At 36.5% G+C, this 23,560-nt stretch overlaps 1 protein-coding gene across 5 annotated transcripts in view; it reads left to right on the top strand.

Annotated features, from left to right (window-relative positions):
- LOC136103038 (multidrug resistance-associated protein 1-like) overlaps positions 1 to 21,753 on the top strand; it is a 40,813-nt gene extending 19,060 nt beyond the window's left edge. For 3 of the 5 annotated variants that reach the window (XM_071809692.1, XM_065840799.2, XM_071809704.1), the window contains 17 exons: positions 949 to 1,075; positions 2,473 to 2,649; positions 3,165 to 3,332; positions 4,358 to 4,544; positions 6,139 to 6,208; positions 7,164 to 7,224; positions 8,348 to 8,567; positions 9,058 to 9,212; positions 10,482 to 10,637; positions 11,643 to 11,842; positions 12,651 to 12,777; positions 14,148 to 14,249; positions 15,208 to 15,351; positions 16,016 to 16,174; positions 18,650 to 18,816; positions 19,849 to 20,043; positions 20,530 to 21,753. In XM_071809692.1, the coding sequence (XP_071665793.1) occupies positions 949 to 1,075; positions 2,473 to 2,649; positions 3,165 to 3,332; positions 4,358 to 4,544; positions 6,139 to 6,208; positions 7,164 to 7,224; positions 8,348 to 8,567; positions 9,058 to 9,212; positions 10,482 to 10,637; positions 11,643 to 11,842; positions 12,651 to 12,777; positions 14,148 to 14,249; positions 15,208 to 15,351; positions 16,016 to 16,174; positions 18,650 to 18,816; positions 19,849 to 20,043; positions 20,530 to 20,641 (2,527 nt within the window). In that variant the 3' untranslated portion in view covers positions 20,642 to 21,753. The remainder of the gene's footprint in view (positions 1 to 948; positions 1,076 to 2,472; positions 2,650 to 3,164; positions 3,333 to 4,357; positions 4,545 to 6,138; positions 6,209 to 7,163; positions 7,225 to 8,347; positions 8,568 to 9,057; positions 9,213 to 10,481; positions 10,638 to 11,642; positions 11,843 to 12,650; positions 12,778 to 14,147; positions 14,250 to 15,207; positions 15,352 to 16,015; positions 16,175 to 18,649; positions 18,817 to 19,848; positions 20,044 to 20,529) is intronic. The other 2 variants (XM_071809684.1, XM_071809697.1) reach the window with 2 other exon arrangements.
- The last annotated feature ends 1,807 nt before the right edge of the window (positions 21,754 to 23,560 follow it).

Genomic DNA, 23,560 nt, shown 5'->3' with positions numbered 1-23,560 from the left:
TTCAGCTATGCTTAAACTGGTATGCAATGAATACATTGGAGGGTTAGTAAGGAAATGCAATGACCAAGCCTTGGAATGGAATGAAGAACCTATTTGATAAGCTCTATAAAGCTGTTAAATTTTACAAAGGCAACTGAAGAGGTTACAGCCCACTTTGTCTAACCCTCTCACCACACTGCCTACCCTGTTCCTCTCAGGGCTGGGGGTATCAATTCCCATAACGTGGCGTTGAACATCCACATCTCAGCCACCACAGCCTGAAATATCGTGTCCAGGTATGAGCTGCCTTCAGCATCATATACAAACTTCATTAAAGTCTGGTATGGTCTCGAGGTACAGTTTTCTCTACCTCATTTGTGCTCCAAGCTCCAGTCTGAAGGTATTATGCTTATTTTAGCATAGGGCCTTCAAATCAGAACACACTTAGATCCAGATAGCATAGAGTATGGGTACAGCAAGTGGCTCTCCTTACATGCCTTTAAGTTTGAGTACGTGTTGTATTTATTTTGACAGCAAAATATGCAGATTATGAAGGTCATCTTTTATTTACCCAAAAAGCTATTTTTTTCCTTAAGAGGGATCACACATTGGCTACAGTAGATGTTACATGAGAAGTCTAGCAGTTGATTGTCAGATTAAGACAGAACATGAACCACAGGCCTGAGAAGAATATGATAAGACCACTTATTGGTTAGACTGTTTCCCATTTGATTTCTTTGTGACCAGATCAAAGAACAACCTCTTAACTTCCAGATGTATACATTTTTACTTGAAGTCATTATTGCAAGTTTCTGAATGGTATGTAATCAAAAGATGCGCAAACTGAAGTTCTGATTTCTTACCATTTTCAGGGTAAAATAAAGTATCTCTTTCTTACAGCGACCAAACCCATACGTGATGGAGTATTTACAAAGAGGATAAATAATTTGTCTTTATCGATATTTCCAGCTTGAGTGTCAGCATTCCTGAAGGCTCTTTAGTTACTATTGTGGGACAGGTTGGATCGGGAAAGTCATCTTTTCTTTCTGCTGTTCTTGGAGAAATGGAGAAACTTGAAGGAACAGTTCAGAGAAGAGTAAGATTGTCTGTCCATGTCCCCCTGCCCTGCCCACTCCTCAATGCCTGAATTAAGCAGATCTGCTTTTGAAAGTGAAGTTTTTCCTCCTCATCTATTTATAGTTGTAGAAATACTGGCAAGAGTAGCTCCAGCTTCTTAATTCTTCAAAGAAAAGGAACACAGTGACACTTTGTTGAGAGTGTAACAGTTTTTCTTTGTTTTTCACCTAACTGATTGCAAAACTATTTTTATTTTGATATAATCTGTATAATTCAGTGCAAAAATGAAAATAGTGTTTAAGTCATATATTGACCCTAAACATGTAATGGTTGCTGGTTTTGAACAACTGGACAAGCATGACCCACTTGAAGCAGTTATAAACTGGTCTAGAAGATGATAATCTTTCTTGCAATGGCTTTTGTATAGAGAAGATACAGGATACAGAAATAGAGGAAAAAATTGAACGTTCAGCAGAGATTGAATTAAGGTGCTGTCTCTCCTAGTGATAAGATACCCTGTATCCTAAACTTGTCTTGTAGTTACATAGACCACTGAAAGTCCCCATCACAGAATAGAGTTTAGGGAAGTTTTTTGTTGTTTATAGATATGGAGGAAGTCTCTCTGATGAGAGACTACAGTGCTTGAGCCAATAAAGATCAATGGATAAGCACGGTTGCAAGTGGTTGTGGTAATTGTAAACAGATGTCTTGGCCTTGAAAATAAGCGTTGAAAAAGAATCTACTCCTGTGGAAATGTAGGACGGTATCCTGTCAGTGTTGGGGAATGGAGGAGGAATCCGAGATTGAGGTGTTCCAAATCTGAGAGTAGTAATTAATGGGAAAAATATCAGCTGTGTAGAATCTAATAAGGAAGGCATATACCCAACAAGTGTATCAATACTATCTATTTGTTGTAAAATTACTGTGTTTTCACAGGGCATGTAGCTTAATGTAAGAAAAGATCTAGGAGCATTTCCAGTTATCATTCCTGTGCCTAATTTCTAATGTCTGACACACTCCACAATATGTTATGTAAAAAGACAAAATCAAATTGTATTTTGATATATACCTAATACAGATCCATTTTGCTAGATATAAATCTTACAATGGATGCCTAGTTGTACTGAGCTATTTCCCTGAAAGACTTTTCTCAATATATGTCCCAGCTCTGTCAGTGTTATTCAAAGTAATAATTATTTATAATAATAATTACAGGCAAGTTGTTATACAGGAATATGCAACAGATTGGGTTTTTTACCTGACTTAGTAAAAATTTGTGCAGTTTAATAATGCTCAAGTGTTTGAAGTAATTACTGGTTACTTTGAGGTCAAGCTGGAATTTCAAATGTATTTTTAAATGCTATTTTTTTATGTTCAGAAAGCCCAAGTAAAAAAATCGTTTTCAATTCTTTTTAGGGTTCAGTGGCATACGTTTCTCAGCAAGCTTGGATTCAAAATGACACTTTACAGGAAAATATTCTCTTTGGTGCAAATCTAAATAGGCCGTATTATGAACTTGTTTTAGAGTCTTGTGCTTTACTGCCAGATTTGGAACAGTTACCGAATGGAGATCAAACAGAAATTGGAGAAAGGGTGAGAATTGGAGGTGTCAGAAATTATGCAATAAGTTATGGCTTTTATGTGTTTATATATTATCTATCTGATAATTTACACTGATGACTAGTCAGTCCTCTGCCAAGTACATCTAGCCCACCTCCTTATCTTACTTACTTTGAATTTAACTTCTGTTGACGATCTGAATGCTTATTAATTTTTAGATTGTCTCTTTTCTGTACAGAAGTTGGAGTCAGCCCTCTCTGGTTCTCCAGGGTATTTTTCTATACTGTAAAAATGCCTGTACAATTGTAAATAAAATTTATTTCTTAATTTTCTGAAGTACCTTGCATTTGCCCATTTTGGAGTGGGAAATTAACCAATAGAGCCCAAACTTTGTTCTAATTGCTTGAAAATCCAAATGTTACCTTCCTATTTTCATATCTAGTATAAAATTTACTTTGATGATCTGAAAAGAGTAATGCTGAGACTGACTGTGATACACTGGTGTTTAGTATTTCATATTTAAATTTGGATTATATTTGCTTTCTTAGGGTGTCAATATAAGTGGGGGGCAGAAGCAGAGAGTGAGTCTCGCTAGAGCTTTGTACAGCAATGCTGACTTGTATCTTCTGGACGACCCCCTGTCTGCTGTAGATGTACACGTTGGGAAACATCTTTTTGAGAAGATAATTGGGCCTTCAGGTCTCCTAAAAAGCAAGGTAAAATACAGTGGTTTACTTTCAATTTGGAGATGAACTGCTTTGTACAATGCAACAGAGTAGAAGTTCCAGTCATTCAGCAAAAGCTCACCTAGTGTGTTGGTTAAAATTATTATGAATGAAGAGGCTAAATAAAAAGCACAGCTGATTGTGCCAATTTGAAGCATATTGGGTACACAAAGGATAAACTGTAAAAAAGATTGAGAGCTCAAGATGCATATAATATTTGCTCATTTCTTCTTTACCGGTGTTTTTTGAGGAGTGCTGTGATCAGCATATAGAAGGCAGGGTGGAGCCTTTTGTGGTCCCTCTTGATGCCTTACTGCAGTAAAAAGGTTGTATCCAGTATAGATAATAGAAAGAAAGGCTTCTTTTGAATGAAGAAATTCCTAGGGAAAAGTGGAATCAAAAGGAATAGGTTCTCCTGTTTAAAAACTGCTCATGTGTGAAGGTAAGAAAGCTTGTAAAAAACATCTGTGTTATGGATTTGTAGATTATTCCCACTGACTGATGCCTGCAAAACGCATGTATTGTTATGAAATACTATTATTAATATGTTACTTACTATGAAGCAAATGTCTTTCCCTCTCTCCCTTCTCTCTTTTCTTCATTTACCTGCTCCATGGGCTATAACTATCTGGCAGAAGAAAGAACTCTAGTAATGTTAGACTTGTAAGCAGGTTTAAAAATTTAGACTATCAAACTACTTGTAGGATATTAAAAGCTACAGTATCTACCTCTTCTCTTTACAACCTCATCTATACCATTCCTAAGCAAAAGATGCACATTAAGAAACAGGTAAGTACAAGTAATAGCAAGTAGGTATGTGCATAGAGTTTGGCATTACAATCAGCAATTAAGAGTGATGTAGTAAGGCAGGCAATAAATAACATTAATAATTAAGTAGACGAATGAGCAAAATCCCAGAAAAGTTCCATTATATCATTCCAGCTATCCTAATATAATGTCTACTTTTAATATAAGCTTTGTATTTATATGGTAACGTGAAAAACATTGTGTTTTAGACTCGTATATTGGTGACCCATAACTTAACAGTCCTGCCTCACGCTGATCTAATAATAATAATGGAAGAGGGCAGAATAAGTCAAATGGGGACCTACCAAGAACTCATTTCAAAGAGAGCTAATTTTGTGGATCTTACTCGAGACTTCAGTTCAGAGCATACAAGTGAAGAGACAACCCCAATGAAAGGTGAGAAAATTTCTATGCTGTGCTTGCTTAGTATTTTTCTTTTCACTCAAGCTTCTCAAAATATTCCTCCTCTTCCTGGAATTGAACAGAAAAATTGCTGGAAAATGTAGAGCATTTCTGTCTACATTTTGGTATAGAATTATAGGTTATAAACTGAAAAAAAATCAGGCTTTAATGTCTTGAGATCAAATGACTTACTCTTTTAAGTAATGAATGTATGGCAAAGCTGCCTTATGCAGGTGTTTTCTACTTTTATCTACTGTATTAATTACCTGGTAAAGTTCCCTGATTCTGCTAAGGATTTATCGCTCAACAAGTAATATATGGGCATTTCAAATTAATCTTGCAGTGTCAATGTTTATATCCTGTTTTATATTGGTTGCTTCCCGTTTCCATCACCTTAGTGATGTAATCATGGAGCACAGCAGGAGTAGGAGAATATGGTCCATTTGTAGGAGAGAAAAAAAAAAAGTAAACTTCTAGTACTCTCATGAAATACTTCCAGCCAAAAAGTAGATAGCATAAACAAACAAATACTGCATAGTATCTTAAAGCATACTTACAAATAATTCATGTGGATTGTGATTCAAGATACTTCTGTACCTGGGTTGTTCAATATGTGCTCTTTATAGGATTGTGGGGAAGAAACAGGTGCATTGACAATGCAATGCAGTCTGTTTGACCTATTTTCATAATACACTTCAGGAGGAGATTAATTGTGGTTATTTAATTCTGAGAGGAGACTTCTTCCATGTCATATGGAGAGATTCCTATAACAGATAACTGACTGCAGATGTTTATAATGCTGGTTTCCAGTTAGCTTAGCAACTCTAAATTGAGCTTGTAGGAAGTACAATGCAGTCTGGTGTGCTTATTAACTTGGGCCCTGTACTGAGGCCAGCACTCTCAAATATTTGCTGGGGTTTGGTGGGGAAAAGTGGAAGGAGAGAACAGCAAATTTGCAAAAGGCAGCAGTCGACAGTCTTTGTTGGGATGAAAGTGTGAGGTAGCCAAGTAAGAAAACATATTTTTCCTGAAGGGTAATAAAAAGAGAAATGAGGAGAAGAAACACCATGCAATGTGTTGTGATACAAATTATACAGTAAAGGTGCATTCAGCAGGGTGGATGAATGTAGGAAACATATCTTCATCTTAAAGGATCTATTGACAAAAATAAAATCAAACATGAAAAAGAAGAAAAAATCCCTTCATGGAAGAAAAAAGGTGTTGACTCCTTTCATTAACATGCAAAAGCAATTTTGATTTTCCAGCCATGATGCAAGAATACTTTGAGATAAGCACATGTTAATACTTGCAGGGATACTAATATTTTCACTCAGCAAGAATGGAATTCCAAAGAGACTCTAGGCTCACAGGAGAGATCTACTTGCTGCCACGGTTCTAGCATTTGGTCATGAATATGTCTGGCTTGTGTAGTAGGAGTCCCAAGACTAGATTGGCTTAAGGATCTTTTAATTTAAAGTATTCCCACTCATCATTTTGTCCCCATTTTTTAGTTGTAGATTCTTGTACTCTACCTGTCTACTCATAGTATAATACTGAAAATATTTTTGTTTTTTTTTTTCCATTATAGCGAGTCCTTCAAAAGAAGAGGACCAACTGGGCAGGAGTCTTCAACCAAGAGAGCCGCTGAAACATAAAAAGTAAGTATTTAGAAAAAAAAAATAGCCATTGTTTAACTGATGCATTGCTAAAACAATCCTGAGTGCTGAAGGCTGTGCCACTGTGCTTCACTGTGTAAACATGGGTTAAGCCTGAATGCCCGTTAGCAGTCGGCAGGAGAGCCTAGTGTCTGGAACTCATCTTCTTGTTTCACTTTATACAAAAGAAATCCAGTTAATGCGCTGCATGAGTTCAAGAAGTCCAGTTCATGGGCAGCTTCACTGTGTCAACCAAAGTACGTTGATCAGGAAGTAAGGGGACTTTAAGAAGACCAACTGAAGTTGCTGATGTGGATGCTCCCACAATTCCCTGGCAGCAATTTGACTTCTTGGTGTATTCACAAGTTGTTTGTGCTCTTTGTTTTTCCCCTGTAACATTGATTTGTCTTTTTCCACCTTTATGGAAACTTCTGACCTTTCAAATAGTTGAATGACCCCCTAGATCTATTTGTAAAGCACTGTAGTGTTGTATTTGCAGTGGCAGAAGACAATGCAAAGATGAAATAGCAGACACTCAACCTAACAAGGTCAGACAATGCAGAACACTTAAGCTTAACCACCCTGGTTCAAAAGTAGTAGAATAGGATGTGTCAAATAGTAAGCCCTAATCCCAGGCCCAGACAAGGACTGCGACCCATGTTGCACCACACTTATACACCTCAGAAACAGGCGGTCTTATATCTCTAGTTGACACCTACACAGGGAAAGCTCAGTTTTATCCACATGTAATTATGCAAGAAATGAAAAGGCCTTATTAAGTGTTGTTTTCTAACCATAATGTTATTATAACAACAAAAACAGAACAGCTGAGGACAGTTTGTGTCTCCATAGGAAAAATGTACAAGATTTTATGGTATGCATTTTTGCTTAGGAATAAACTGATATATTCTTTGTATGATGATTCACAAGAAGATTTGAAAGTGTTTCTTGTTTGCAGTTCTTCCTCTGATCAATGGAAAATACTCACTAACAATAAAGAAAAAGTTGCCACTGGTGGTGTAAGTATCGCTGATAGAAAAGGCTTTGACATTTGTTTTTATAAAAATGTATTATTTTGCAATTGCAGTTTTCTGTTTCTTGTTAAGGTTGCCTGACAAGTCATTACTGAATTTAAGACAAATCTTACAAGTTTTTACCAAATTTTAAGTATGTAGTCTGAGATTTTCTATTTTGGTGATTGGCTACTGGCTGTGTTTTCATATTGCATCTAGGTCCAGTCTGTTTGGCGTGCTTCAGAAAGACAGAGATTAAAAAAACTTTTACCTCCATTAAAAAAAATTCTGCCTGTCTTACCTTCAGGAAGTTTAAATATCTGTGTGCTGGAGCAGAGACTAGGCATTTTGCATGGTTAATGCTTCTGCAGTATTGTCTTATGTTAGAAACACGCTTTCTGCAGTCTGCATTAAAAAAAAAAGTAAATCTGCAAGTTGCTAAGGATAGGGTAAAGAACAAGTCAGAGTGTGGAGAAGGTCAAAACTTCCTGGGAAGCAACTGTTTAATTAAAATAAGAATGGGGAGGGTGGAAGGGGAAGAAGGTATGAGTTTCTAGCAAGATGGTAGAAATAGGCACCCAAAATTATTCTGCTTCTACCATTCTACCTTTCAAGTAGCCTGACTGAGTTTGGCCACGTTAGTCCTCATGTACACCAAGGATGTGAACTTTCTCCTGCTGACACTAATTTCCTTGGCTCCAGTAGCCCAGAGTGGCAGTTCTAAAGTTTCTAGTTGCATTGATTAATAACCTAAGATTTGTTTCATACAAACTGCCCAGGAATTCCACTCTTGTTTAGTTGGCTGGGGTTTTGTTTTGGTTTTGTTCGTTTGTTTTGTATAATCTACATATGTAAGATTCCTTAAGTCTGACACTGAAAAGTGTCACAAGCAAGATTGCCTATGATATGTATCATTAAAGAGCAGAATGTAGTGGGAGAGGAAACCTTTTTACAGTATGATTTTATACACCTAAGTTATCAGATTTAATTAAGAAACTATTTGGATTTATGTTGAATTTAATGTATCCAATTCCCATTGTATAATGTGTATTTCCCTTCAACAATGATATGATTTTAAGAGTAACTCCTTTTTTTATGTGTTCTTTTTATTTTATGTATGTATATTTAGATGAAAATGTCAGTTGTTTTGAAATACCTCCAAGCTTTCAAGTGGCGATGGATGTGGCTAACGATAGCTGCTTATTTAGGACAAAATGCACTAGCCATTGGACAGAATCTGTGGCTTAGCATCTGGACTGCAGAAACAGCAGAAGTTAGTGATTTCACAGAATGGAAACAATCACAAAACTATAAACTTTGTATCTATGGGCTTCTGGGATTCACACAAGGCAAGGATGAACATTTATGACTGTTTTCTCACAGTTTCCCAAGTTTAATCTGCCTGAATGTGTGTTCGTGAAGAAATAATGCTGGTTGCTTTTTAAACAGAATTGTATGCAACACGGTACAGTAGTTTAACCTGGGGAGAGGAGAAGAGATATACAGACATGTAGAAGAAAACACGGATTTTGTGATACTTCTGTGAATTCTTGAAACATCCAAGCGTAACCTAATGAAGTTATGTTGGCATCTCAGTGAGGAAGGAAATCAGTGTTGATGTGTAGTGGTGTGTCTGCATGAGAGATTAATTGCAGGAAAAACATAGTTATGAAGTAGTAAAATGTACATATTTGTATTTTGTTGATACATTTATAAATCTAAGATATGAAGTGTGAGTGTTGGGTTGCTCACTGTGGTAGAAAACAGTGATAGAAACAAGCTCCATCTCCTTTCCCTCCCTAACTGTTCATAATGTCTTTCAATTTCTTCATTCACAAGGTCTTCTCGTTTGCTGTGGTGCTTATGTGCTCACTAGGGGATCCCTGTCTGCTTCTCGGGCATTGCATCGTCAGCTGTTAGACAATGTATTACACCTTCCTCTACAGCATTTTGAAACTAATCCGGTTGGTCAGATCATCAATAGATTCACAAAGGTAAAAGGAAAACTCTTGTGTATTTTTCATTTCATAAAAAAGAAGCTTGAGTGATTTGATTCCATTTAGTATTGTTGAAAAATTAAAGATATCGAAGTAAGTGAATGTACTATCTAGCAATAGAAAGCTGTTTCAGTGTATAAAAACGTAAAGATCTGTCTCAAGCTATTTTATTGCAAACTTATCAAAACACGTTATTAATAGAAGTTGCATAGACCCTATCCAAGATCATTGGGAGGCCATTCCTTAAAGACCATTCCTGCAGTGCAATGACTTCACCAGACCTACATATGATCCATTAAAAACAAAAACAAAACCAAAAACAAACAAACAAACAAACAAACAAAACCAAACAAACCCGACCAACCAGCCAACCAAACAAAAAAATACAAAACACAGACACAACTGTGTTTTTCTTCATTAGTATATTGCATATCAGAATTAAATGTTATTGTCGAAACAAATTGATGCATTAAATTCACATTCTCAGAGGTATATAGACTTAAAGTGAATATTATTTTCTATTTTTGTAGTGTTTTGGTTTTAATTGGAACCTCTAATACACAAACAAGTGTTGTTTACTTTGACTTTAATGCTTCCCACTCTATTCATAACTTGATTATTGCAATGCATTACCAATTAGTTCAAATACGGTGACCGTTGATGGCTGTGTTCTCTAGAATAGACCCAAATGGTTGTGTAACACAATATAAAGATCAGTTGATTTAGGTTTCACTCAAGCCCCAATTGAGTGTATATTGCTTTCGTAGCAATATACTATATCTGAAATTTGAAACTGAAAATCTGAAAATTTGAAAATTGATATCTGAAACCCAAATATTGTATTTGGGTTTGACAAAGCTTTACCATGCACAGTAAGAGATTTGTAATCTTTCAGGACACCTCTATAATTATTAACAGGAGTATACAAAAGTTAGGATTTGAATTCCTGGCCTACTTTTCACTCCTATATGCTTTATGTAAGTTAAATAGTATTAAGTAGCAAAATAGCAAAGGCTGTCTCTTTTTGACTTTGCACACTGTGAGCCTATTCTCTGACACACCATGAGTAGTCTAAAAGCTATTATGTCTACTTCACTTTTAGACAAATAATGATATATGAATACATTTTGTTAGATTGTAAACAGAGGGATCCTACTAATTTTTATTGAAGCTATTTCAGTTTGATTCAATTTTTAAAAGATGCTTTCTTGAAGATTTTAGTGGAATTTACTCACAAAATCTTGATTCTTCTGTGCATTGTTACAGGACTTATTTATAGTGGACTTACGTTTCCATTACTACTTACGAACTTGGCTAAATTGTACACTAGAAGTTATTGGAACCATTCTAGTTATCACTTCTGCCTCACCACTATTCATAGTGGTAGTTATTCCCCTGGGATACTTGTGTTTGGCTGTCCAAGTAAGTGTATTAAGCTTTTACAAGGATTTTGAGATGTATACGGATGAAATGTCCAAAACAATCAATGCCACAGGCTTAAATTATTTCTAATTGTGAGAAGAACAAACAATACAAGCATATACATACAGAACACATCTGGAATTGCTTTCATAAAAAATATTCAGGCTTCTTAAAAGGAAATTAGAACACTTCTGAATATATCCTGTAATGCTTGGGAACTTATGATGACTTAATGTTTTTGTCTTTATAATTTCCGTTTACTTATGAAGATACAATATTGATATAGATCCCAGCAAGAAATGTGATGAAGTTACCTGAAAAAAATGGGATGTATATCATAGTGAAAATTAAAAGTTGAAGGGTAACCCTGAAACAACAGATATAAAATAGAATGACATCTAAACTACCTGTGCTATTTTTTGTTCAAAGTGTCAGTTACGCTACTGAGAAACCAAAAAGTAATGTTTCAGAAAGACTAATGGATGCATTCCTGTTTCTTGATGCTCATAGTATGGTCTGTGATTAAAGACCTTAAAAGATTCTTAAAATAAGAGTATAGAGGAAGAAAAAGAGTGCCTGGATTCAGTCTCTGCTAGGGAATTTAAATCAGACATCGTTACATTGAATAAAGGCTGACTTTCATCTGAGAAAGGCGCAGGATGTTCTAATTTGAAAGTTTACATAGAAGTTCTAGTTGGTTGTTGCACACTTCTTATGGTATAGCACATTTTCTTTAGAATTTTGAAATAGTGTGCTCTTTATATATCACAGTTACGGCAGCATTACAATGCTGGTGTGTCCCGAGAAACAGTTTTGTTTTTTTTTCTATACTGTTTGTGAATAGCTTTTTTCCTGTATAGACACCTCCAACTTTTTCATATTCAAAATTTATGGTAGTTACTTAACAGATTACTTAACTGGAAATAAATATAGAAAATATTTTAAACAATGTAAAAGAAACTGTAGCAACTCAAAATGTCTGTTTTCTCTGTACTGCTTTATTAGAGATACTATATAGCAAGTTCACGACAAATTCGTCGGCTAGCAAGAGCATCGCATTCTCCTGTCATCTCCCACTTCGGTGAGACTCTTGCAGGGCGATCAACCATTCGAGCATTTGGCCACCAGGAGAGATTCATTAGAAAAAATCATGATGTGGTGTATGAGAACTTAATTTACTTCTACAACAGTGTCATCTCAAACAGGTACTTTACAGCAGTTCTGCATCTGCGGCTGAGACCTTGTGTAGAGTCCCACACCGAAGTGTTTAGCCTTAACCAGAATAAAACCCTCTGAGAAACAGAAGGACAAGAGCAATTTACCCACTGCTCTTTGTAATGAATGCATAGATTATGTCTAAGCACTAGGATGATTTCTTCTTTATGTACCACAAAATAGCAGGTTTATAGAAAATATGTATATGCTGTCTGGGAGAAGACTATTAAAAAAAAAAAAAGAAAATAAAATAAAAGAAAAAAGTTTACAAATAGGTCATGAGCTTGGACTGTACTACATTTTAACTTCCTTTTACAAGTTTATGAACAAATCTAATTTATATTTCAGTAGTTCATGTGGAGATACCTAGATGTCTGCAACCTACAGGCACCAGGTAGATCCTGAGAGTACAATCCTAGGTTTAAGGAAATAAGTCCATTTCCTCTCCTTCCTTTGTGATTCAGTTCAGTTACAGGCAGAGATTAGCAAGATTTTCAGTTCTGTTTGCAGTCACATATGTGAATCATTTCTAGATAAGAGTAGAAAAGCAGGATGAGGAGTGAAGGGAGCACTAGTCAGGAGTTGAGAGACCTGCATTTTGGTTTTAGTGGTGCTACCAGTTCTAGATATGTCATATTCCCTCCCCAGTCTATGTGTAAAATGGAAATGAAATTACTTATCTCTTCTGTAAAGTGGGTAAAGCACTAATGTAATGATCTCAGAGAGACATAAGCAATATGTTCACCCTAAAAAGTTTTGTAGGTAACTCACTTTTATCTTTGCCTTGATTTACTACAGCTGGCTGTCTGTCAGGCTTGAATTTCTGGGAAATTTAATGATGTTCTTTGCTGCACTGTTTGTGGTACTGGCTGGAAATACAGTGAGTTCTTCTACAGTGGGTTTATCGATATTGTATGCTCTAAATGTAAGTAATGGTGTAATTTTTGAAAAGGGAAAAATACATACAATGACGTTGATTAGGTGAATATACACAGTGGCATCAATGAACCTAAATCTCATGGGCAGAACAGAGTTATCCTTTGGATTCCATTAGTTCTCGGAAGCTTCACATTAATTATTTTCCAGTTCTGAATTTAGATGAGATAATAATAATGACAACATACATAAAAATCAAATCAATGAAACTTTTTTTTTTTTTTAGTTTATTTTAAAGTGTTTTATTAAGCCAAATAAGAAGCCTAGTAATGTACAACTATACTTTGTATTGGATTTCTTGTTCTTGTACAGTTACTGAATACTATGTAGAAATGCTTACTTAAAAGCTTAGTAAAATCATTTACTTTAGCCTTGTAAGTAGTCTGTGAGAGACACATTTGAAGTATGTCTTGAAGTCAGGTATTGAAAAATTGCTAGTTAAAATAAATCTTAAGTATTATGTATATACAAACTAAGCATCCAAGTTTCTTTAATCTTGAGATGCTTAGAAGTCTAGTGGTGTCCAGATTCTCACTGTGGTCAGTGCTTCAGAAACACAGCTGACAAATACTAATGAATAGAAATACAAAAAAATATATAGACGATTACCTATTGTGGCATATCCACGTCGCCTTCAGCTCACAAGAGTTGCATTTTCTATTATTCAGATAGAACAATCTCCTTTACATTATCATATACTTGGTGAGGACAGTTGCAGGTAGTGCACAGTTTTTCACCTTCATCTGATGTCAAATTGACACCATTATTTAGTTACATACAGCATGTCAAAATGGTTGTCCCTAAGAACCGGTTCACTTTTTTCCTATAGAAGTGGGAATAATTGACAACAGAGTTGGTGCCATAGAAGTGGTACCAATTCTGTCTACAGAAGCATTCACAATGCTTGAAGGCAACAAATTTGACAGACATAGTAGGACAATTGCATGTCTCCATTACAGATTCTCTGTTCTGTATTCCTAGTTTATCTAGGTTTAGTGCAATGATGTACCCATAACGTGAGCCATATATGTTTTTCCTTTCAAGATACCATACAACTACTGTGCATTTTCTGTTGATCCTGAAGTAATTTCAGATTTCTGGAGCTATTATATTAGTGAAAATTGCAATAGCCATTGGGCAGTCTGAAAGCACACAAGAAGTGCTCAGAGGAATGCTGAGATCAGTGATTTTCTAAGTGATAGTTCATTTGGCGTGTAGTCGTTTTCTGTGCACTTTTTGGCTTCTGTGATTAAACATCCAGCTTATGAGATTATTAAATTCAAGGTAACTTTTGAAATCAGCATGCTGTATTCTATTAGAGTCAAATTTTTATGTTCTACAATGCAACTTTTTCCCCAGATAATTCAGAGTCTAAATTTTTGGGTGCGTAAAGCATGTGAAATCGAGACCAATGCCGTTTCCATTGAAAGAGTTTGTGAATATGCAAACCTGGATAAAGAGGTGAGCAGTTTTCTTGAATATCTAATTTATGTCTCTAGAAAATTGCTAACTTAGGATAAGTTTCATATTGGTGAGTGATAATACCAGTTTATAATTTTCATAATTTGTTATTAAAGACTTTATCTTTTTTATTAATATTATTATTATTTTTTACATGGAGAATAATATGTAGCTTCTTCATTATATTTATGATCATAGCAATTTGATTCCTGTTTTGACCACTAAATTTCTTGGCATCCTTCTTAGCAATAGATTTTGTAGTAAGACTAATGCAGCTACAGCTCAGGTGAACTCTCTATGCTATGTACAACCAAGAGGAGCATTTTAAGAGAAGAGGGGAAGAGAGGCCTGTCAGACCCCTAGGTGTTATTCACCTCATGTCTGGAGAGACATTTGTTTTGAACTGATTTGCCTTGGTTATTGTGCTTTTCTGAAAGTAGTACCCATATCAAGTATGGAGGTCTAAGAGCCTTGGTCTGTCTCAGAGGCAAGACTCTGTTCTACTTCTTCATTGTCTTTTACCCTTCCTCCAAATTTATGTTTCTTAACCTTTGTTCACATCTTTCTGTTCTCTCCTACCCCTTAGAACAAAATGTTGATTATAAAATATACACTCTGAATATCTGGGAGATTAGACATCAGATTAAATTCAGTTCCTGTCAACTGGTCGAACAGATACCAGACTATTAGCAACTACCCAGTTAAACTGAGTTTACTTTTTTAAATTAGTGTATAAGATGTTGTTAAAAAACCCCCACAACCTAAAACCAAAACCCCTAGAAAAAACAGTTGGAATGCTTCTGCACAGTGTTCATAAAAGTAGGTTCTCCTTTCCTTTTATTACATTGGAATTATCCTAAACCTGCTAGGATTTTTAAAGATACATATAATTTTCCTAATGTTTTTATGAACTGGTTTTTACTGTTGTATACCAAAATACCAATGTTTTTAATTCCAGAAACCATGGATAATGTCAAAAAGACCACCAGTGGGGTGGCCCGATAGAGGAATAATAGAGTTTGTTAACTACAAGGCTCAGTACAGGAAGAACCTTGGTTTAGCCCTGAATGGTGTCTCTTTTCAGACACAGAGTAAAGAGAAGGTACTGTATGTAATATGAAATACATCGGAGGTATAAAATTCTGTTTCCCACCTTTCTACTTCAGAAAGATTTTATATAAGAAAACTCCAATACTAGATACAGCAAGATGATATTGAACAGGGGAGATGTTAAATTGATAAGACATGAAAGAGAAGAGAAAATTATTTTCTCCTACTATGTAGAAATTCTTATCCCTGTAAGAAGCTGAGATGATGTTCGTCAGGACATGTTTTATGAATTTGGCAGTTTTAAGGAAGGTCTAAATTTGAAATTAAACCTCTTGTTCACTGTGTTGAATATTTATGTAGATAAATACTCTGCCAGATTAGTGCTAATCAACTTTTAGGTTTGGGATCAACCAAGCGAGACCTAGTTTAGAGTCATTGGTTTGATCTGACTGGTTTGGCTGGACAAAAGGAAGGGGAACTGGAAAGGATTCCCACTGAACAAGCCGTAAGCTGTACAGCTTCTGAGGGAGAGCTCTGATTGCAAATCAGGTGTTCCAAAAGTGAGTTGTAAGGTTTTATCCGCCTATAGGATTGCATGTTGGTTAAAAAAAGAGAAGTTTTGAACTGAAAGTTGAAACTGAATTCGCTAATCATTTTTCATATAGAATGTGTCGCATAGAAAGTTACAGTCTTTATCAGAAGACTTTTCGTTTCAGGTTGGAATTGTTGGAAGAACAGGAGCTGGTAAATCAACACTCACAAATTGCCTGTTTAGAGTTCTAGAGGGAACTGAAGGCAAAATAGTTATTGATGGAATTGATATATCAACTATTGGACTTCATGACCTACGTGGAAATCTTAGCATTATTCCACAGGTGAGATGTGTTTTAGAGATAACGGGTTTTTTTTGACTAACACAAGACACTTCATTTTTTATTTTTTTTTTTTTAGAAATTATAACCCCAAAGTTGACAGGCTGCCAAGAGACAGAGGCACAAAGCTTCAAGAGAATTTTACTGATTTTTGAAACCAGACTCTCTTATGGCTTTTCAGGTTTTATAATTGATTTTTTGAGAATCTTAGCTGTCTAATTAGACAGTAGTCTTCAGTACTGCTGGAAAAATGCTATCTGGAAAAATGTCACAACTGCATGTTGGCAATTACAAGGAAAAAGCCTCAAAACACAGACACTACAAGTATGATATTACATTTTATTTTGCCAGGTTTAGTTTAACAGTCTTAGCTAGAATAACTTGTATCCTTCAGAATCTGTATGTGTATAGCTACATACGGTGTTTTCAAGTCTCACCCAAAGGAAAAAAATGTTTTAAAATAACTCCAAATATGTCTGAAGAATTTAGGGAATAAAGTGAGGTATACATGAATCATATCATATGTATTTAAATTAATCTGTTATGGTCTGTCATATAGAGATGTCCCTGCTTACTTCAGGACAGAAAACTCAAGATGAGTTCACATATCATTAGGAATGAGTTCATGCTGGTAAACTGATTTATGTTGAAATGCTCTAGAATAAAGTAACACCTAGAAAACAAATTTAGTGGTCACCTGAAGACTTTTTGCATGTTCCCTGAATGGCATTCATAGAACCATTTTTGTGCATGGATGATGTTTACATCACTTGTTATAATGAGTTTATCTGAGATTTTTCCAAAAGAAGGTCTATTTTTTTTCCTAGCTTTTCTAGCACTTCAACACTGGTAATATTTCCTGTGTGTCTCTACCATGGTGTGCATGGAGACAAGGCTAATATTTAAATCAAAAAGCTTGCATTGTTGCAAGAATGAGCTGAATAGAAAAAAAGTATGCATATATTTTTTTCAAGTCCCTGGCTGCTTTTCCTTTCAGAATTGTGTTTGCTCAAGTGAATGATAAATTTACAGTTTATGATATAACTTTTGGGTCAGAAATGACAGTCCTCAACCAAATTTGATTATGCTGTAGGACTTCAAAACACAACAATCCATACATGCTCAGTTGTAACATTTTTCTTGTTTTAAGCCACTAATACTCTACAAATCTGCACAATGTCTGACAGTTGTAAGTTGCAGAGTATTTTCTCAACTGCAGTTGCAAGTCTAATTTACTGTGAATGGAGTATTTTGGATCCACATCAAGGCAGCTAAATTGAGAGAGGGACAGGAAAGCTGAATGAACTCACAAGCTGAGCTCAGACAAGGAAACTAGAACTGGCAGGGTGGAAAAACGGAGACTGGAGCTTGTGGAGAGTAGGTGGAGTCTGGAGTGTTGAACTGCGTAGGTTGGGAGAATGGAACTGGATGAAGATAAAAGTCTGGGAGAGAGAAAAAGGCATGGCAAGATACCAGGCTTTTAGCGGGCACACACTTTTTCAGATTAATCAACTATATCTCATACAGTTTTTAACAATCATATTAAAGTACAGATTTACAAAATAATTTAATGAAATTTGAATGCAAATGACATTATGTTTAAACAAAGAATATGCACAAGATCTCATTTTAACAGTCATTTTTGGTCACCTAGCTGCCTCAAAATTATCACCGTTCCACTTGTGTGTAACTTGCTAGTGAATGATGTTGGCCTATTGCAGTCTACCTGCTGGGTCACAACCACTGTAACTGCACTTAGTCAAGATGTCTGTTTGCTGCCTCTAAAGACATCAGTTCTGTTTATAAATCTGTGCAGGTATTCATATATTCTCAAGTACTGACTCGTTAAATTTGCCTTTTGTGTGCATCCAAAAAAAGTGTTTAGACTCAACTACTGAATGTATTTCTGCAGTCCTAAGTGCTGGATGTGACTCATATGCATCCTGGCATGTACTAGTCTATGTGTACTTTTCCAGACACTCCCTGCTGTATTCAGTACACAGAAGCTAGTGATGCTCATTTACGCAATAATTGCTTTCATTCTTATTGCTGAATGTCACCTTTCCCATAGGAAACTAAGAGTATTTGACGAACAGTCATACCGTTCTCATTTTTAACAGTGCTCATGAATGTAATAGCCACAGAGCTTCACAAATTTGACAGTAGTAATAATTCCTATGTTGTTGCAGTCGCCAGGTGCTGGGAAGGTCTTTTAATCAGCTGTAGAACCAGTAGCACAGAGAATGCATAAGAAATCTCTACTCTTTCTTCCATTTCACCTTAATGAAGAACTGAGCACACTGAGACCCCATGTGATTTTTGCGTTCTCATCCACCAGCTTCAAAATGTTACAATTGCCCTTGCAAAACTTCATTCACAAAATAATTTGTCAAGGTTCCCTGTGTTAATGTAAGAATTTATGGCAGACTGCTTTAGGTTTGTGTTGGAATTATGCACTCATGTTCTGCTGTTATTTAGGACCCCGTTTTGTTTTCTGGGACACTGCAGTCAAATTTGGATCCACTTGGAAAACATTCTGATCTTGAACTGTGGGAGGCACTGGAACTGTGTGACTTAAAGGATTTTGTCCAGTCACTCCCAGAGAAGCTCCTTCATGAGGTTGCAGAAGGTGGTGAAAATCTCAGGTACATAAACAAGAAAGGGCTATTGAAGTAGTGTTCTGGTATTGTAAACCTATGCGTTCCTTCCAGAGAATTAACTTCAGAAAGTATCAATCTAAAAATTGCACTTCTCCTCTCATTCTAAGTAGAATTGTTCTGATGTTAATGGTACAAGTTTTTTTGAAGTGGTGAACTGATTGCAACTCTATAAAGTCCTCTTGCCTGTGTTGTGTGGGAAGCCAAGAAAGTAAGTTATTTTCACCTCAAGTGTATGAGTAGGTTGAAAGGGTGGGGTGGAGCAATTCATGTACTGCCTAATTAGATTTGAATAGAAAATTGCGCTTTTATTTAAATTAAAACAAAACCCAAAACAAACAAACAAAACCAAACAGAAACCCCACAAACAAACAAACCAACCCCAAAACACTAAACCTCAAAAGAAGGTAGAACTGCAGAGAGCTTATTCCTTTGCTTTATTTGCTAAGCCAAAGCTACTCATTTTCCCCTTGTAAAACATTAACCTGTAGTTATGTAAAGAGGGTGACGCTTGAAATAAAAGGACTCTTAAGATCTAGGCAATAAATACTGAAGCTTTCAGTAGCAAAGGGGCATGTCTTAAATGGAGTGTACTGAATATCAACTTGCTTTTTTTGACAGATCATTTTCAGGAAGCAGTTCCTAGAAGACATACACCACTGCTAACATACAGGTCTATCCAAGCTTTTACATTGAACTTTATTAAAAAGTGGTTTAGCATTCAGTCTGATATATTCAGAGTTGCCCTTATAATCTGAATACAGAAACTGAAGGCAAGGCTAGGTTTATGCTACAAAGTTCAGCCACAGGTATTTAAGAGTCACACCTTAACTACTATTGGCATGCTGAGCAAGAAGAAATCAAAACTTCCAAACAAGGTGAACATATTTCACTAGTCTTTTCGAAAGTATCATGTGTTGTTAAGAAAGAGCAGATAGGCTCTGCAGTAATCTCAGCTTTATATTGTTCTCATCTTCCTCAATGTGCTTGACCTAACCTTCTCAAATATATTTTTAACAGTGTTGGGCAGAGACAGTTGCTCTGTCTGGCCCGTGTTTTGCTACGAAAGACAAAAATCCTGGTCCTAGATGAGGCAACAGCTTCTGTTGACATGGAAACAGACAACTTGGTGCAGTCCACCATCAAAAGAGAGTTTTACAACTGCACAATATTAACAATAGCCCACAGGTTACATACAGTCATGGATTCAGATAGGTAAGTACGTTTTGGTAAGCCATATTAAAACTAAATGGCTTCCTTTAAATGCATCGGTTTTCTGATTTTTCAGTTTGACTAGATTTTACGCTCCAATACTTTTTACCTTAGTATCTTCATATCTGTACAATCCAAGGTATCACAAAAGACTTGAGCATCCATTTTAAATATTGATAACCTGTGTTCTGTTTCCCCCTTCTAAATACAGAATTAATTTAATGTTTCTCCTGTTAAAGCACAGGTATAAGCTATTATTAAGACCACTTAATTCTCTAGAGTAAATGGACTATAGCATTTTTAGCAATTGAGCAAAACCACCATATTCAAAAGGCTCTTTCAAAAGATAGGAGTCCTGAGCTTTAGGAACCAAAGAATTTATTCTAAATAAGAGTTCCCATTATCCAGAGATATCTGTACTAGGACTAGAAAATGTGGCTGAAGAGCTGATTTTTCTTCTCCTTTAATCTTTCTGCTTTTGCATTGTAGAGTGCTTGTTCTGGATGCAGGAAGGATTCTAGAATATGATACACCACGTAATCTGTTACAGCGAAATGGTGCCTTTTCTGAAATGGTTGCAGAGGCTGGGATAAGAAGATAAAGAAAGCTAATGCATTAATTCTCAATCAAGATGAGAATTCCTTACTCCAGTAAACACTTGAGGCACATCTCACATTACACATATATATGGAATATATAAAATAACTGGCTTAATTGCTCCTCACAGCATTGTTGTTAACTACAACTACTGTAGTTATCAATACAACTATCTGTATATATTGATCAGGTTTCTCAAAATAACTTTCTGATTGTGCTGCTTTTGGCTGGGGTTGAGTTTTATCATAGTAGCTAGTATGGAGCTATGTTTTGGATTTGTCCTGGAAACGGTGTTGCTAACACAGGGATGTTTCAGTCACTGCTGAGCAGTGCTCACACAGCACGCTTCCAGTGAGTGGGCTGGGGCGTGCAAAAAGTTGGGAGGGGACGCAGCTGGGACAGCTGTCCCCAGCTGGCCAAAAGGACCTTCCACACCATATAGCATCATGCTCAGCGTATAAAGCTGGGGGAAGAAGGAAGGGGAGGGCGTTCAAAGTGATGGCGTTTGTCTTCCCAAGTCACCGTTATGTGCGATGGAGCCCTGATCTCCTGGAGATGGCTGGACACCTGCCTGCTCATGGGAAGTGGTGAATTAATTCCTTGTTTTGATTTGCTTGCAGACATCTTTTACTTGTTAAACTGTCTTTATCTCAACCTGTGAGTTTTCTCACTTTTACCCTTCCGATTCTCTCCCCCATTTCACTGGGGAGGGAGTGAGTGAGCAGCTGCATGGTGTGTAGTTGCTGCCTGGGGTTAAACCACAACACTGATTTTATACAAATCACTTATTTTGATTGTATTGGCACTGGAACAACATATTGAGGCAGTAATTTTCATGACATATTTTAACTGTTGCACTAGCAAAGACTGATTGAAAAATAAATCTTGCTGTTCACACACTATTTTAAATTAAAAATAGTACTTCTTAATAATTAAGTTGCTCTGACATTATGCTCATTCAGTTAATACATTCTTATTGCAATTGCAAATTCATAAAAAAAATAAAACCTGTTTATTGTGTGGACATACAGGTAGATTTCACTGATTTTTACGACTTGCATATCTGCATGTATACTTAGATAATTCTTGAGGCAATAAACTCGCCACATTATTCAATTTTCCTTTTGACGTTGTGATTTCTGAATAAATGCAAAAGGATTTCAAATTACTGAAAACCACATCTCACGTATCTAATTGAGCATCCCAGAAAAAATGGAGTCAAGTGGAGCTATCTATCTCTGCTAGTAGGTTTTTATGCAAACCTCAGTATTAATTACAGCAGCAGGGCAGGTTATGCACATTTGCTGAAAGCACCATTTAAACATGCCTGTGATTCTGTAGGCCACATAAATATTTTTTTTTTTTTTATTACAGTTCTTGAAACTCTTCACATTCAATAACAACTCAATCAATACAATATTCTCTTCAAAAACTAAGAGAAATTCCCCATAAACTGCTTAAAAACCAACAACAAAACCAAAAAACCTGAAGTACATGAACATAATTTCAGGCTGCAGCCCTGTTATATTGCTTTGTTATTGGCACCTGATTAATATCAAGGAGGATGCTAATTTCTTGTCTGATACCAGGCAAACCATATTTGTTGTTTTAGAAAGGTAGTGGCAAGTGCTGGAGACTCTGAAGGGAGTTCCTCCAAGATATGATTCTACTGCAGTGAGGGTGAATGGCTTCTCTGTCGTTTCCTGAAGGTAAAAAAAAAAAAAGCCTGTCTTCCTACATTCTGAACAGAGTACTATCTAGTTTAATTTGCTACAAAAGACAACTAAATATACTGTCACTTCCAGAAAACTATTAGGAGTATATTATGATTTTAGACTAGGAACAACCCTTCTCAAGTAACTAGTTGTATTCTGAAAGTCCTGGAGAGATTGCTGCGACAAAGTTTCTCAGGAGAACAGCTTCCTGCTTTTTAACTGTTTTCTTCACCTTTCCCCCAGGCAAGGCAGCAGTGCCTTCCCAACAGAGCGGAACCTTCTCATACCAACATTTGCCTTCCACACAATATTCAAAGTGCCCCAGGCAGGCTCTTCTGGGGAACTGCTTACCCCAGCCCTGTCCTCATCCCTTACCCAATTTTGTGCTCCCTTCCAAATGCACCCTTACCTGCAAGTATCACAGAAGGAACTGGAAAGGACTGAAGCGAGTGCCATTCCTAAACTGATGAACAAGTTTTAGGTGTAAGGTGAAGGGAGGTAAACTTCAGTACCTCAGAGACCAACACCTTTTGCAAGATCCAGAGAAAATATTGTGGGGACAGGCACCAGTGCATAGTAAATTTGACTGTATTTATTTATTTTATTTGAGCGGAGGAGGGTTTTGTGGGCTTACTGGTGGGGTGACATAGCCTTCCAGCTTCAGCTTGCCATCAGACCACAATTGGGAAAAGTTGCAGACTGAATAATTGCAAAGTCTGAGAGAAAAGAAAATGGTAGATTAGTGTCAGTAAAAGCCAAATAGCCATTCCTTCTCTTTCAGCAAGCTGTAGTCCTCACATACAAGTATATTTTGAGAAAGGAGGTGCAGCAGAGGCAGAAGCAGCATTATATGCTCCTGCTATGTTTTCATGGACCAGTAGCTTATGAAAGTAAGTGATGTAACAGGCTTAGGGTAGTCAGGAAAAGGCAATTTTGCAGTATCACCAAGGTGCTGCAACCTCTACTCTCCTCACATGCTTGATGTCAGAGACTCAGTCTAAAAAACAAAGAGGAACCACTTGGCTCCCTCTAGTTAAACATTAATTCAGATTTTGCAATACCCGTCATAGCCCACCAAACCAAGTGTCACCAGCCAACTCCCTTGACAGCCCAAAGCCACGCCATAGCCCTGCACGCCCCTCGCCTCTCCTGCACCTTCTCCACACAGCAATTACGTGCCTCCAGGGCATTTGAGGATCAGGTCCCAG

The sequence above is a fragment of the Patagioenas fasciata genome, chromosome 1 (assembly GCF_037038585.1).
Source record: "Patagioenas fasciata isolate bPatFas1 chromosome 1, bPatFas1.hap1, whole genome shotgun sequence".
In the NCBI taxonomy this organism is placed as follows: Eukaryota; Metazoa; Chordata; class Aves; order Columbiformes; family Columbidae; genus Patagioenas; species Patagioenas fasciata.
Note: the sequence above shows the minus strand (reverse complement) of the source record. Positions and strands in the feature narration are given on the sequence as shown.